We start from the raw sequence: 16,638 nt of genomic DNA, 5'->3' as shown, positions 1-16,638 counted from the left end.
TTCCCAGAATCCCACATCTAGCATAGTGGACTTCGATTTCCCAGAATCCTCCATCTAGCATAGTGGACTTCAATTTCCCAGAATCCCCCAGCTAGCATAGTGGACGTCAAATCCCAGAATCCCCCAGCTAGCATAGTGGATTTCAAATCCCAGAATCCCCAGCTAGCATAGTGGACTTCAATTTCCCAGAATCCCCCAGCTAGCATAGTGGACTTCAACTCTCAGAACGCCCCAGAATTTCAGCTGTCCCCCTTTTCTGCTGTGCTTAAGATTGTCTGAATAACCCTCCTTTTGCTTAAGAGCGAACCGCGTTTCCGCCCAAGCCGCCCTCCGCCCATGTCAACTCTCTTTCGAGGTGATTTTTCCATTCTGCAGGCTTGGTTTTCAAAAGCTTCAGCTGATCGGTGGCTTTCATCTCTCTTTCTCTTTCAGATCTCAAAGTGAGCAGAGGTGAGATTGATATCTTGGGGTTTGCTTAAATTCTCCGGGCGACTGGTTTTTCTGGTCACTGCTAAGAGGAAGGGCAAGGTGAGATTCGAACAGGGCGTCGTTCACTGCTATGGCCGGCAGCCACCCACACACTTTTTCCATTGCAGCTGTCGACACCGAGCATCCTGAAATGTCGGAAAGCAGGCACATGCAAAATTTAGCCCCTGAATTTACTTTTGGGCGTGGTTATATGATGCAGATTAAAGAAAAAAGGCTGGAGCTAAATTATTTTTCCTTCTTTCCCCGGCTCTGATGACCCCCAATGTGGGCAGAGATGGAAAGTTAACCAAGAGAGAAACAACCTAGAACAGAGGTAGGCAACCTTGGCTCTTTTATGACTCGTGGACTTCAACTCCCAGAATTCCTGAGCCAGCCATGCTGAGGGAAAAGGGAGAGGTTTCCAAGCTGAGCCATGCTGGCTCAGGAATTCTGGGAGTTGAAGTCCACGAGTCATGAGGGGGACATAGTTCCCTCATGCTGGCTCAGGAATTCTGGGAGTTGAAGTCCACGAGTCATAAAAGAGCCAAGGTTGCCTATCCCTGACCTAGAACTAAGGAGAAATTTCCTGACAGTGAATGACTAGCCTTCAGAAGTTGTGGGTGTTCCAGCATGGAAGGTTTTTAAGAAGAGATTGGGCAGCCATTTGTCCCTGATGGGATAAGACAGGGGTCTTCAAACTTGGCCCTTTTATGACTTGTGGTCTTCAACTCCCAGAATTCCTGAGCCAGCCATGCTGAGGGAAAAGGGAGAGGTTTCCAAGCTGAGCCATGCTGGATCAGGAATTCTGAGAGTTGAAGTCCACAAGTCATCGAAGGGCCAAGTTTGAAGACCCCAGGTATAGGACAAGGGTGGGCAACTTTATGATCTGTGAACTTCAACTCCCAAAAACCCTGAGTCAGACATGTTGGCTGGGGAATTCTGGGAATTGAAGTCCAGTCTTAAAAGTTGCCAAATTTGGAGAACCCCTGCCCTAGAGAATCAAGCACAACGCATCTGTTCACCTAGTCTTTCAACCTACCTCAGAAAAAGATAGGCAAATGGCTAACAAACTAAGATGAAGGAGAATCCATAGCAGTGTTCCAATTTATGAGGAGCTGCCCCAAGGAAAAGAGGGTCAAGCTACTCTCCAAAGCCCCTGAAGGCAGGACGAGAAGCAACGGATGGAAACTCATCAAGGAGAAAAGCAACCTGAAACTGTGGAGAAATTTCCTGACAGTGAGAACAACTAACCAGTGGAACAACCTGCCTCCAGAAGCTGTGGATGTTCCAACACTGAAAATTTTAAAGAAGAGATTGTACAACCATTTGTCCAGATGGTATAGGATGCCCTATATATCAGGGGTCTTCAAACTTGGCCCTTTTATGACAGCCAGGAATGAGGAATTCTGGGAGTTGAAGTCCACAAGTCATAAAAGGACCAAGTTTGAAGACCCCTGCCCTATACCAACCTGGACAAATGGCTGTGGGCAGCTATGGCCCCTTTATGACCTGTGAACCTCAACTCTCACAATTCCTGAGCCGGACATGCTTGCTGGAGAACTCTGGGAGTTGAAGTCCACAAGCCTTAAAGTTGCCAAGGTTGGCCCCCTGCCCATTTCTGATTTAGCAGTTCAGGAAACGGTAGCCTTGCCTAGCAGATGTTGTTGGTTTTTTTTTTTCAGATCTAGTAGAAAAGCCATCTCGTGCAACCACTTTCCACAAGCAGACTGTGTGTAAGTTAAGTGTATCGTGTCAAATCTTCCACTCCACCCTCAACCCCTCCCTTCGTGGCGGTCCTGGTCAGTGCGCCGTCTGCACTAAGACGCTGCCAAGTGTTGAAATAAAAAACTGGAAAAAAAAAACGATCCGTGCAGGGGGGAAACCGTAAAAGTAAATAAATAAATATTTCCAACCCCCCCCCCCCCACAAAGAAACAAACAAACAGGTCTTTCATTCTTTTTAGCCAGCGGAAAATATAGGCAGTCCTTGACGTACAATCCACAACTGAGTCCTAAATTTCTGCTGCTAAGCAAGACAGTTGTTAACTGAATCACTGTACTTGTTAAGATAGTAACACCGTTGTTAAGTGAATCTGGCTTCCCCCCCATTGACTTTGCTTGTCAGAAGGTTGCAAAAGGGGATCACATGATCCCGGGACACTGCAACCGCTGTAAATATGAACCAATTGCCAAGTGATCATGTGACCAGGGGGGACGCTGCAACGGTCATCAGTGTGAGTCACCATTTTAAGTTGCCTTTTTCCGTGCCTTTGTAACTTCAACCGGTCACTAAATGAATAGCTGTAAATTGAGGACTATCTATTTGCTCACCAAACCAAATCTTGACCTTCCTGGCTTTGCAATTCTGGGTAAGGAATTGTCAACGCTGCTAACATTGGATGTTCTTGCTTTGACCACATAGGGAGATGCAGCCCTTTTCCTTCTTATGTTTTACTCTTAGAATTAGAGTTAGAATTAGATGATACTGGGGGGGTGGGGGAAGAGAAAGAATGTGCATGGGAGTTTAGTTAAACATAATACTATTGTAACTAGGTGAGAACCAAGGTTTTTTGAAATAAGAGATGACAAGGAATGGCCGGGCTGGAGAACTGGAGGGAAAGCCTGCAGTTCAAACTAATTGGGGAATGTGATTTATGACTGTTAACTAGAGGAGGGAATTGTGCTTTGATACTATGTGCTCAAGGGAGGGGAATTCAGATATTGGCTTTGACTATGTACGTGCAGATGCTATGCTACTCGAATAAAGATTCTTTAAGGCAGTGGTTCTCAACCTTTCTAATGCCGTGACCCCATAATACAGTTCCCCATGTTGTGGTGACCCCCAAGTGGGTGTGGCCACCAATAAGAGGGAGTAGGACAGCTAGGGAAAAGGGAAAAAAATGGCAGACAGCGTGGTTTGGCGACCCCCATGAAATGGTCGTTCGACCCCAAATGGGGTCCCGACCCACAGGTTGAGAACCACTGCTTTAAGGTAAACAATGCCTCGAAGTTCTTTTAAAGAGTTTCATCTGTCGGAACCATGAAAGGAATGACAGACACCGGAGTGAAATCCTCACAGCTTTGCCAAGGAAGTGTTTTTTTTTTTTTAATAAAATAAGTTATATTAATTTTTTTAAAAATTAAAATAAACTGCTTCTGGACTCAAAGACATTCGTGCATACTTAAAAAAAAAAAAAAACAGCCAGGAGCCACACTCTTCCCCTGCCAGCCCCACCCTCCTTCTTAAAAAAATACTCCTTCAGCTTCTGGTGCAAAACGAAGCAGAAGAAAATATAATAGCTGCTTTGCGAAATATTCTCTTTTTCTAAGCGTTTGGAGATTTACGGCGGAGTGCACAAGGGATGGATTAAGGAGTGGATGCAGAATTCGCCATTGCTTCAGAGCGGTTTCTTTACAATGGTCAAGAGTCCAGGATGTCTTCCTCGTCACTCCAATTTGGCGGGGCGTCCGTGCCAAAGTAACGGTCCCCAAAATTTCCTAGAAAGCAGCAGGAGAAACAATGAGGTTCACATTTATGGAGTAGGATTCCACAACGCCCATAAACTGCGTTCCCACAACACATTTAACCTGCTTGGTGAATTTGAGAGTCAACAAGGAAAATGGCAGGATTTTGCAAATTATGCTCATGTGAGGTCCTCACTTAATGACCTAGAGCAGGGGTGTCAAACTCGCAATGTCACGTGACGTGTCGCGACGTATCGCAACTTTTTTTCCATTGCAGGCAATGGGATGGGCGCAGTTTAGGCATGATGCATCCGGCCTGCGGGCCAGAAGTTTGACACCCGTGACCTAGAGTGATACCCTTAATGTTGGCCACCAAGAAGTGCTATTGCTAAGCAGTGCAGTCACATGACGCGACCTCCCAGCCTTCAAACTGGAGGAAAAAATACTGTCCTGTAGTCTTCTTGTGAGAAGCAGCTATCCGGAGCACATGTAGGCAATCTCCCATCTTCTCCTTATCCAGAGAGGTTCTAAGGAACTGGTCTACTTACCAGTTCCTTGGTCTTTGCACAATCGTTGGTTCCACTATCACCAAGCCCTCTTCAATATGCCATACCTCCCCAAGAAGTCCCCATGATTGTTGAATAATCAAGATAATATTCCATGCCCTACACATTGACTTGTGTAAGAGGTCAGAAAAGGGGATCACGTGACTCCAGGATGTTTTTATGCAGCTGTCATAAAAACACGTCAGTTGCTAAGAGTCTAAATTTTGATCACGTGACCATGGGGATGCTGTAACAGTTGTAAGTGTGCCCAAAGATGCTTTTTCACGAGGCAACTGGACTTGCTTGTTTTTCTTTGAAGACATTTTGCTTATCATCCAAGAAGTTTCTTCAGCTCTTCAGCTTCTTCAATGAGAAGTGAAACATCTTCAAATATAAACAAGAAAGTTCAGTTGCCTTGTGAAAAAGCATCTTCGGGATAACTATGATCTGGATGACTGAGAATCTCCATAGACAATGGTAAGTGTGAAAAACAGTCATAAACCACTTTTTTTCAGTCAAACGGTCACTAAAAGAATTGTTGTAAGTTGAGAACTACTTGTATTTCCCAGTATTCCAACCAGCTTTTTCCCTAAATCCTCCCATCCATTTGTGTCTCATGGTCACAACAATTTTACATCCCAGATGGAACCGCTCACCAATACCAGGGATGATGCGAAAAAGGTCATTCACTTTCTTGTCCACAGCAGTTGTGATGATCCTGACTTGTGGAAAGGCATAGGCGACGGAGTGGACGCCCATCTCTGCCATCAACAAGGAGAGAAGAAAAATCTTATCCTCTGGAACGTCGTGATCCTAACGGAAACAAAAGGATTTCAGTCTCTCTTTCAACCATAGCTTTACTTTCTGGTTTACTCATAGATCACAACTGAGCCCCAAATTTCTGCTGCTAAGCAAGCCACTTAAGTCAGTTTGCCCCATTTTACGACCTTTTTTTGCCACCGTTTAAGCAAATTACTGCAGTTGTTAAGTGAATCACACGGTCGTTAAGTGAATCTGGATCCCTCCCCTTTGTTGGAAGCCACCTGGAAAGGTCACAAAATGGTGATCACATTTACCCCGAGACACTGCAACCGTCGTAAATACATGCCGGTTATCAAGTGTCCAAATTTTGATCCTGTGACCATGGGTATGGTGCGACGGTCGTTAAGTGTGGAAAAATGGTCATAGGTCACTATTTTCAGTGCCACTGTAACTTTCAATGGTCGCTAAATGAATGGTTGTAAGTTGAGGACTACGTATAGATAATATAAATTTTCTAAATAAATAATAAAACAAAACAAAACAAGTCAAATCAATAAAAATAAATAAAATAAAATAATAAAATAAATAAATAAAATAATAAAATATATCAAATCAAATCAAATCAATAAAATAAATCAAATCAAATCAATAAAATAAATCAAATCAAATCAATAAAATAAATCAAATCAAATCAATAAAATACAAATAAATTAAATCAAATCAAATCAATAACATAAAATAAATCAATAAAATAATAAAATAAAATAAAATAAAAATAAACTTCAGTGGCACACATTCAAATGATTTAGAATGACATTCCTCCATTCACATATTAGTTGGCAGGTCATTCTGAAAAATCCTTTAAAAAGCCAGAATTATTATTATGCCCATCCTGCAGATGAGAGAACTGAGGCTCACCCGAAGTTCAGTCACCGGAGCAAGTGCCGGGGATAAGGGTGGGCAAAAACATTGTAACTTTGAATCCAAGTGATAGGTAGCCGCAAGATACTGTAGGTCTGTTGCAACTCCTAATAATTGCTAACCAGCCCCGTTGTAAGTCGAGGACTACCCGGATCCTCATTCCCCTTACCAGCAGCACTCTCACGGCCATCATGGCTGCTGCCCCCGTGGAGACGGTGCAGTCCATCAAAATCACGTGATCTTCACTGATGTCCTTTGGGAGTCTCAGGTAGTGTAGCTGGAAGGGAAGAGACACAGACGTCAGGGAGCAAGTAAGGAGCGCCTGAGAGATTTACTTATGTATTTATTTATGTGCAGATAGCCCTCGACTTACAACAGTCCGTTTAGTGACCTTCAAAATTAAAACGGCACTGAAAAAAGTGACTTACGACCGTTTTTCACTCTTAATGACCGTTGCAGCATCCCCATTGTCCCATGATCAAAAGTCAGATGCTTGGCAACTGACTCACATTTATGACGGTTGCAGCGTCCCCCAGGGTCACGTGATCCCCTTTTGCGACCTTCTGACAAGCAAAGTCAATGAGGGGGAAGCCGGATTCACTTCACAACCGTGTTCCTAATTCAACAACTGCAGCGGTTCGCTTAACAAACGTGGCGAGAAAAGTCGTAAAATGGGGCAGAACTCACTTAATAAATGTCTCACTGAACAACAAGAAATTTTGGTCTCAATTGCGGTCGTAAGTCGAGGACTGCCTGCATATTGTATTCCTTGCAAGGATTTCTATCATGCTTTTTGTGGTAAAATTCCTTCCAAAGCAGCTTTCAAAGCGCCATCAAGATCTGTGTACAACAACGCAACAATATTACTTCAAAACAAAGGACAAACAGCTCAGTTGTTGTTGTTGTTTTGCTTTTTATTACACAAACTATGTAACATCATCAGTGGGGTTTGCTCCCTGTTTATAAACAGTAGCTTGCTCTGCCAGGGGATAATTTTCTCCTTGGGAATTCCTTGATTAAGATATAGTTTCTGCTCAGTTGTTTGTCTGGAGTCAATCCCTGCTTATCTGGGTGTAGGCTGCTGGAGAGGGTGTGTTCTGGACTTTTCATTTCATATACACATATGTGTATGCACACACATATAACCTACATCCAGATAAGCAGAGGTTAACACCAGACAAACCACCAAGCAGAAAACAACATGTATAATTGTTATTAAAACTTTTTAAAAATAATATATTGGGAAAAAAAAGTTAACTGTTTTAAAAATAGCTCATGAATAGCATATTAGAATGTTAATATAAGAGTAGAATATTAATATTTAACAATTTAGAATAAATTAATATTCGAATATAATATTCGAATATTAAAAATAGCATGAAATTGGGGGGGGGGGAAACAGACCAAACTAGAATCCACTAATTTCTGTCAGACAAACCAACATTAAACAGATCCAGCGTGGCTGACTGGGGAATTCTGGGAGTTGAAGTCCACACCCCTCAAAGATGCTGAGGCTCAGGGACAGGGTTTCTGGAGGAAAGATGAGTGCTAACCAATCAACCAATCGCGGACAACATTGCTAAGAGGTCCCGGATCATTCATGGGGCTTTTGGCCCTTTACCTCAGGCTCTCCCGTGTATCGGTTTGTCTGAATCAGGATGGTGCCGATCCGGACATCCTTGCAAACGGCTCTCAGGGCTGGCTCCATGGTCTCTCCAGCCCTCAAAATGGACACGCCCGTGATCTGGAAGAGAGAAGGTGCGATTCTGCCGGCATGTCATGCAACCATGGTTTCCGCCTTCTCTGGGTTAGACAGAAGCTCAGACGTTGATTTGTCACCTCTAGGCAGACAATCGTCTGCTCTAGGAAACCAGAAAGGGTCACTTTTATGAACAGAACAGAACAGAACATCTGTACCTCATTGCTTTCTTCTCCTTCTTTCCTTCCTCCCTCCCTCTCGTCCTTTCCTTCCTCCCTCTTCTCATCTTCCTTCTTTCCTTCTCCTTCCTTCCTTTCTCCCTCCCTTTCCTCTCTCCTTTCTTTTTTCCCTCCCTCCTCCATTTCCTTCCTTTCTCCTCCCTCCCTCCCTTCCTCTCTCCCTTTTCTCATCTTCCGTCTTTCCTTCTCCTTCCTTTCTCCCTCCCTTCCTTCCTCTCTCTTTTCTTTTCTCCCCTTCCTTCCTTTCCTCCCTCTTCCTTCTTTCCTTCTCCCTCCTTCCTTCCTTCCTCTTTCTTTTCTCCCTCCTGTCTCCCCTTCCCTTCCTCCCTCCCTTCCTTTCCTTTCCTTTCTTCTCATCTTCTTTTTTTCCTTCTCCTTCCTTCCTTCCTTTCTCCCTCCCTTCCCTCTCCTCTTTTCTCCCTCCCTCCCTTCCTTTCCTCCCTCTTCTCATCTTCCTTCTTTCCTTCTCCCTCCCTTTCTTTTCTCCCTCTCTTCCTCCCTCCCTTCTGTCTTCCCTTCCTCCCTCCCTCCCCTCCCTCCCTCTTCCTTCTTTCCTTCTCCTTCCTCCCTCCCTTCTCTCCTTTGTTTTCTTCCTCCCTCCCTTCCTTCCATCTTCCATCCATCTCACAATACAATGGACTCTGGGTAACATCGAAAGACCAACATTAAAACATACCAAACTAAATTAGCCTAGATTCTAATCCAAGTGAATTCAGAGGTTCTACACTGTTAGAAAAATACTTAAACTGTTTTCAAATCTCTTTCTCCCTCTCTCTCTTTTTAGCCACAGACAGCCAAAAAGAAGAGGGTACTGATGTTATCAGATCCCTGAATGGGGTAGAGGGGCATCTTCATTACATTTCCTGCCCTTTTGGGTGGCTCTATATCTTTCTGCTTCCATTTTCTGCTCTGAATTCTTGCTGACGCTGCTCTAAGAATTTTCGAAACTGCCCAAGGCACTCGTGATTAAAACAGCCTTACAAAAAATAAGATGTTTATGGAGCAAGTGGTATGACTGGTTGGAGACTAGAAATAATAGAGGAGAATAAATATGGAAAGGTCAAAAGTGAAAATATGTGTATAATAATGTATAATAATAATAATATGAATTATTCTTAGTAAGAAGTAGAATATGAAGGAAGAAAAATGTAAATAAGGAACAAGGAGGCAATAAGGACAAATATTCTAAAGAAGAATAAGGGGGGAAATGTAAATAATAGAAGATTACCGTTACGTAATCGCTGTTAAAAAAAAGGGAGAGGAATATATACTGTGTGTGTATGTGTGTTATGTTTTGCTTTGTTGTGTTGGTTAAAAATAATAAAATAATAATAATAAGATGTTTAACCTAAATGCAACAGGCCAACAATCCACAAAAATGCGGGCTGACGAACGGCCACACAATTTTCCTTTCCAAGATCTCTTGCTGGTTCGACTTACTTGCTTCCCGCTATATGTACAACCTTCGTAGTCCTGGTCTTGTGGTGTTTGAACTGTGCAGCTCTGGAAACAAAAGGAGAATGGCATAAATAAATTAAATAATAGATACAGGTGGTCCTCGTGACAAATTATGACAGGTGCCAAAAAAGATCCTTGACAAGCAGGAGTCAAAGTTCCAACAGCCACACACACACTCTTGCCACCTGTGGGCATTTTGGGTCCTTGGCAACAGGCCCACTTTTTTGCAACTATTTCCAGCGTCTCATGGGAATGTGACCATGATTTGAGAGGGTGGGGTTTTTTTTGCCAGATACTAGATAATCATCATCATCATCATCATCATCATCATCATCATCATCATCATCATCATCCATAATAATAAAGTTGGAAGGGACCTTGGAAGTCATCTAGTCCAACCCCCTGCTCAGGCAGGAAACCCTATACCATTTCAGACAAATGGCTGTCCAGTCTCTTCTTAAAAATTTCCAGTGTTGGAGCATTCACTGCTTCTGGAGGCAGGTTGTTCCACTGGTTCATTGTTCCCACTGTGAGAAAATTCCTCCTTAGTTCTAGGTTGCTTCTCTCCTTGGTTAGTTTCCACCCGTTGCTTCTTGTCCTGCCTTCAGGCGCTTTGGAGAATAGCTTGACTCCCTCTTCTTTGGGGCAGCCCCTGAGATACTGGAAGACTGCTATCATGTCCCCCCCCCCTCGTCCTTCTCTTCATTAAACTAGACATTCCCAACTCCAGCAACCGTTCCGTCATAGTACTTCGTTTCCGGCAAAAAAAAAAAAAAAAAACATCATTGTGGACAATGGGTCCACTTAACCACCATTGCATGCAAACTCTGATTTGGATAAAACCCTATTAAGGGTTGCATCGGTGATCCTGTTTTAGGCTGACTATTGCAGCAAAACCAACACATTTTGCACTTTTATGGGCAGACAAAAGAATACAGAATTGTATTCCAACAGAGTTGGAAGGGACATTGGAGGTCTTCTAGTCCAACCCCCTACTCGAGCAGCAGACCCTATACCTGTCTGGACAAATGGCTGTCCAATCTCTTCTTTAAAAGCTACAGTGATGGAGCACCCACAACTTCTGGTGGCAAGCTGTTCCACTGGTCAAATGTCTTCACTGTCAGGAAATTTGTCCTTAGTTCTAGGTTGGTTTTCTTCTTGATTCGTTTCCATCCACTACACCTTGTCCTGCCTTCAGGGGCTTCTCTGTATAACCCCTCAAATATTGGAAGACTGCTAACATGTCATGCCAGTTCTTCTATTTGTTAGACTCAATACATCAGTTCCCGCAACTTCTCATCATGTGATTTAGCCTCCAGTCTCCTAATCATCATTGTTATACCTCTCTTTACTCTTTCTAGAATCTCAGCATCATTTTGGTATTGTGGCGACCAAAACTGGGTGCAGTATTCCAAGTGTGGCCTTACCAAGGCATTGTAAAGCAGTATTAACACTTCACGTGATCTTGATTCTATTCCTCGGTTGATGCAGCCTAACACTGTGTTGGCTTTTTTGGCAGCTGCCGCACACGGCTGGCTCCTGTTTAAGGGATCGTCCACTAGGACTCCCAGATCCCTTTCCCAGTTGCTGTTCTTGAGCCAGGTACCACCTATTCCAGGGGTAGGCAACCTTGGCTCTTTTATGACTCATGGACTTCAACTCCCAGAATTCCTAAACCAACATGGCTCAGCTTGGAAACCTCTCCCTTTCCCCTCAGCATGGCTGCCTCAGGAATTCTGGGAGTTGAAGTCCACGAGTCATAAAAGAGCCAAGGTTGAAGACCCCTGGTTTAAATATTTAAATTTTTTCCCTCACGGTCACGTGATCAAAATTCAGGCATTTGGGCAGGGGTAGGCAACCTGGGCTCTTTTATGACTCATGAACTTCCACTTCCAGAATCCCTGAGCCAGCCACGCTGAGGGGAAAGGGAGAGGTTTCCAAGCTGAGCCATGCTGGCTCAGGAATTCTGGGAGTTGAAGTCCACGAGTCATGAGGGGACCATAGTTCTCCCATGCTGGCTCAGGAATTCTGGGAGTTGAAGTCCACGAGTCATAAGAGAGCCAAGGTTGCCTAGCCCTGCCCAAATGCCTGAATTTTGATCACGTGACCGTGAGGAAAAATATTTAAATATTTAAATCAGGGGTCTTCAAATTTGGCTCTTTTACGACTCGTGGACTCCAACTCCCAGAATTCCTGAGCCAGCCACGCTGAGGGAAAAAGGAGAGGTTTCCAAGCTGAGCCATGCTGGCTCAGGAATTTTGGGAATTGAAGTCCACGAGTCAAAAAAGAGCCAAGGTTGCCTGCCCCTGGCCTATTCTATACTTACGTATTTGATTTTTTTTTTCTGCCTAAGGGTAAAACTTTAACTTTTCTCATCACTGAATTGCATTTTGTTGGATAAGGCCCAGTGTCCATTGAAGGTCAGGTCTCCATCATTAAACCAACTTACAAACCAACTTACACATTCCTTCTGTCTCTGCCACTTACCTGGAAGGGCAGAAAAGATAGCGCGTGCTCAATCAGAAGACGCATTAGCCGTTTGGAGTAGAAAATGAACTCATCCCGGCTTGTCTCCTTGTTCCTGAAAAGAGAAAAGTGGGTGGGGTCAAATGTGATCTTGGAGGATGTTCACGGTATGTGAGAATGACCTTGGGAGACAGGGAGAAGACACGCCACCTGTGAAACGGGCAGATAAGAGGAAGCTTAGCCCACAGCTGCTCTTGCATGTGGGGATATGTGCACACATGCTTCCCCGCTACTTCCGCATCCCAGTTCTGAACGGCTGAAGGACCGGTCGTGGGCCACAACCCTGGGATTGTGGACCCCTGCTCCAAGTTGCTGAGTTTCAAATGGTGGATGGAACAGATGGAAACTAATCAAGGAAAGAAGCAACCTGGAACTAAGGAGAAACGTCCTGATAGTTAGAACAATTAACCAGTGGAACAACCTGCCTCCAGAAGCGGTGAATGCTCCAACACTGGAAGTTTTTAAGAAGAGACTGGACAGCCATTTGTCGAAATGGTTTAGGGTTTCCTGCCTGAGCAGGGGGTTGGACTAGATGACCTCCAAGGTCCCTTCCCACTTTATTATTATTATTGTTGTTGTTGTTGTTATTAAGGGGATGGCGAGAGAATTGTACTTTGAAACTGGCAAGATTCGGTTAATGCAGCTTGATAATAAAGTACAATTCCATTACAGGTAGCCTTTGACTTACAAGCATTCATTTAGTGACCGTTGGATGTGACCACGGTACTGAAAAAAAGTGATTTATGACCGGTTTTCACACTTACACTTGTTAAGTGAATCTGGCTTCCCCCGTTGACTTCGCTCGTCCGAAGGTTGCAAAAGGGGATCACGTGATTCCCCCCCGCCAGGACGTGGCAACCGTCATAAATGTGAGTCAGTTGCCAAGCGTCCACATTTTCATCGCATGACCAGGGGAATGTTGCAACGGTGTGACAACGGACATAAGTCCCTTTTTTTCAGTGCCTTTGTAACCTGAAACGGTCGCTACATGAACTGTCTAAGCCGAGGACTGCCTGTGCTCTCCACAGCCCTGAGTTTGCAGCAGAGTAGAGGGAAGGAGAATAAAGAGGGGGGGGGGGGACATTTGCACCAACTTACAGAGAAGAGCAGCAAAGATGATCAGGGGACTGGAGGCTAAAACATATAAGGAACGGTTGCTGGAATTGGGTATGTCTCGTTTAATGAAGAGAAGGAGGAGGGGGGACATGATAGCAGTGTTCCAGTATCTCAGGGGCTGCCCCAAAGAAGAGGGAGTCAAGCTATTTTCCAAAGCCCCTGAAGGCAGGACAGGAAGCAACGGATGGGAACTAACCAAGGAGAGAAGCAACCTAGAATTAAGGAGAAACTTCCTGACAGTGAGAACAATTAACCAGTGGAACAACCTGCCTCTAGAAGCGGTGAATGCTCCAACACTGGAGCTTTTTAAGAAGGGACTGGACAGCCATTTGTCTGAAATGGTATAGGGTTTCCTGCCTGAGCAGGGGGTTGGACTAGAAGACCTCCAAGTCTCTTCCAGCCCTGTTATTCTGTTGTTGTGTTAGGGAGAGAAGCAACCGAGAACTAAGGGGAAACTTCCTGACAGTTAGAACAATTAACCAGTGGAACAACCTGCCTCCAGAAGCGGTGAATGCTCCAACACTGGAGGTTTTTATGAAGAGACTGGATAGCCATTTGTCCGAAATGGTATAGGGTTTCCTGCCTGAGCAGCAGGTTGGACTAGATGACCTCCAAGGTCCCTTCCAACTGTACTATTATTATTATTATCACTGGGAGACTGAATACTCACCGGATGATGGTGTGCATCCCCCTGACCTGGGGTGTGTTCTTCAGGACACTGAGGGTCTTGGGGAGAGGGTGGCACTGGTGAGCAGAAGCCAGCGCTGCCCTGCAGGCGAAGGAGAAGTACGGGTCAGCTGGAAGAAAGATCTCCCCGGGGTCTCCTTTTCCCCAGCCGAACTAACCACACAGGCTTCTCCTGGCCACCTTCCTTGGGTCATCCAAAGAAGGGAAAGCCTCAGCTCCTCTTTTGAGTTAAGAAGCACAGGTTAAGGTCTCGCAACACCACCCGGGTTAAGGATTCGGTATTCGACGCTGTGCCACGTCGTACATTTTGAAAAGAGAATGTGTAGCTCGGGATTGAACGGTGGGGTCCTTGGTGCTCTCTGAGCCGGGCGGTTTTCTTGAAGACATTTCATGACCTAACTAGGTAACGTCATCAGTGCTAGAAAGGAGTGCAAGGGGCAGAGAGGAGGAGGACTGTGGGGTCCTTGGTGCTCTCTGAGCTTGGTGGTTTTCTTGAAGACATTTCATGACCCAAACTAGGTAACATCATCAGTGCTAGAAGGGACAGTGGGATGTGGGGGGGAGGAGAAGGAGGAGGAGGAGGAGGAGAAGGAAGAGGAGGAGGTGGAGGAGGAAGAGGAGGAGGAGGAAGAGGAGGAGGGGGGGACTGTTGGGTCGTTGGTACTCTCTGAGCTTGGTGGTTTTCTTGAAGACATTTCATGACCCAACTAGGTAACGTCATTGGTGCTAGAAAGGAGTGCAAGGGGCAGAGAGGAGGAGGAGGAGGAGGAGGAGGACGATGACGACTGTGGGATTCTTGGTGCTCTCTGAGCTTGATGGTTTTCTTGAAGACATTTCATGACTCAAACTAGGTAACATCATCAGTGCTAGAAGGGACAGTGGGATGTGGGGAGGAAGTAGAAGTAGTAGTAGTAATAATAGGAGGAGGAGGAGGATGACGACTATGAACTCCTTGGTGGTCTCTGTGCTTGGCGGTTTTCTTGCAGATGTTTCATGACCCAACAAGGTAACATCTTCAATGCACTGATGATGTTACCTAGTTGGGTCATGAAACGTCTGCAAGAAAACCACCAAGCTCAGAGAGCACCAAGGACCCCAAATTTTGAAAAAAGCAAGATTCAGCTCTCCAGCAGGTGACAATTCCGTGGGCACAAGGTTTTTTTTTTATGAGAATGATAGCGATGAAAATCCAGACCATTCAACAGTTTAGAACTGCCAATAATAATTATACAGGGAAGGGAGACAACAGGAGCAATGGAGGAAGAGATTGGCCAGAAGTTTGAAAAAAGAACTTATTCAAGAAGGGCCTTATTCTGCCCCGCCCCAATCCTGGAGGCTGCCACCCTATCCTGTCTCAAAGAATGTTATTGGGAACCGAACCAGGACAATGAAATGCATCCACCCTCCTGCCAATTCTGTGTGGTTGGTTGGGCTAGGCCCAAGGAGACCCGCGGATTCCTTTCCCGCCCTCAATCCCAGAATTTTGCAAAAGGATGCTGGTTTTTTTAAACAATGTCCACACAAACCAAAGCGGGTGCTGTTCAAAAGCTGCAAAACGTGGCCAGGCTGGTTTTAAAGCAACAGGCAGGGAGACAGACAGACAGACAGACAGACAGACAGACAGACAGACAGACAGACAGACAGCAAGGTATTCCAACCATCAGGAATCCAAATAAATTTGTAAAATCCTCTTGACAGCGTCAACGGGTAACAAGGTGAATCAGATCCGCATTTGGGTTACTTTGGCATCACCTGTTTAAAATTCCCTCATGGGAATTCTGGGAGTCAAAATGCACACATCTTAAAGTTCCCAACACTGTTTTGTAGTGTAGATAATGTTTGCTGGCTGAGGAATTCTGGGAGTTGAAGTGCATACATCTTAAAGCTGAAAAACACTCAACTAACCCACCAAATTACTTAATATGGCTCTTTTCCACCTCAAGGTGGAACCCATCTCGAGTTTCCACCTCACCAAAAGCCTGTCGTGCTTTGTTTTCAAGAGACAGAACAGGGCCAAGCTACATGTTACACGCTCTCTGTCCACTCCCTTAAAAACAAGGCTGGTAGACAGCCTCCATTGTCTTCTACTGAACTCTACCATCTTAAAGTATCTCAAATGCAGCCATGAATATCAGACCTGTGTTTAAGGCCACCTAAGATGGAGGCTGTCTGTAATGGAAGCAGCGACTTGAGCTTCTTCTCCTTCCCAGCCCTTTTAATGGACCTTCTGAGTCCATGGAATCACCTCATCATGTTGACTCCATGTCCATGGAATCACCTCATCATGTTGATGGTCTCCAGAAGTTACTTAAATCAAGTTGAGTCCAGCGGTTGGGTCCGCTCCTCGGAAACCTACTCCAGATGATCTCCTAATGTTCGCCATCATTGGCAGGTCTACTTTGGTGAGGGAAGAGGACCACAGAGGCAGAACCCCGTGTTTGCCACAGAAGCCAACCCTAAACCACGCCAGCTAGGTTAAGAGGAAGGGCAAGCTGACCCCCGCCATGGAGTCCTTCCCATGCATCTTTGAGCACCAGCAGAAGAAGCTCACACAATTTAGTATTCAAATCAAACCAGGATGCCAATTGGTTCCTCACATATCCCAGCGTAGTTTCCTCTATTCATCAGGTGGGTTGAGACATTTGGGACGAAACCAGATAGGAAAACCGACAGAACAGGCCCCATCCCAGAGAATTGGGGTTTAGGGGGAGAGGGGGGGGGAGAGAGAGAGAGAGAGAGAGATCAAAAGAAAA

General features: G+C 45.0%; 1 protein-coding gene across 6 annotated transcripts in view; it reads right to left on the bottom strand.

Annotated features, from left to right (window-relative positions):
• Positions 1-3,532: 3,532 nt before the first annotated feature.
• UCKL1 (uridine-cytidine kinase 1 like 1) overlaps positions 3,533-16,638 on the bottom strand; it is a 49,848-nt gene continuing 36,742 nt past the window's right edge. For 2 of the 6 annotated variants that reach the window (XM_039326915.1, XM_039326914.1), the window contains exons 8-15: positions 16,483-16,502; positions 13,869-13,967; positions 12,044-12,137; positions 9,539-9,601; positions 7,782-7,904; positions 6,330-6,437; positions 5,134-5,290; positions 3,827-3,965 (exon numbers count right to left, since the gene is read on the bottom strand). In XM_039326915.1, coding sequence (XP_039182849.1) covers positions 3,889-3,965; positions 5,134-5,290; positions 6,330-6,437; positions 7,782-7,904; positions 9,539-9,601; positions 12,044-12,137; positions 13,869-13,967; positions 16,483-16,502 — 741 coding nt within the window. In that variant the 3' untranslated portion in view covers positions 3,827-3,888. Of the gene's footprint in view, positions 3,966-5,133; positions 5,291-6,329; positions 6,438-6,847; positions 7,001-7,781; positions 7,905-9,538; positions 9,602-12,043; positions 12,138-13,868; positions 13,968-16,482; positions 16,503-16,638 lie in introns of those variants that run through there. The other 4 variants (XM_039326912.1, XR_005554706.1, XM_039326916.1 and 1 more) reach the window with 4 other exon arrangements.

Source organism: Crotalus tigris, unplaced genomic scaffold (assembly GCF_016545835.1).
Source record: "Crotalus tigris isolate CLP2741 ecotype Arizona unplaced genomic scaffold, ASM1654583v1 scf7180000024347.1601321, whole genome shotgun sequence".
NCBI lineage: Eukaryota > Metazoa > Chordata > Lepidosauria > Squamata > Viperidae > Crotalus > Crotalus tigris.
Note: the sequence above shows the minus strand (reverse complement) of the source record. Positions and strands in the feature narration are given on the sequence as shown.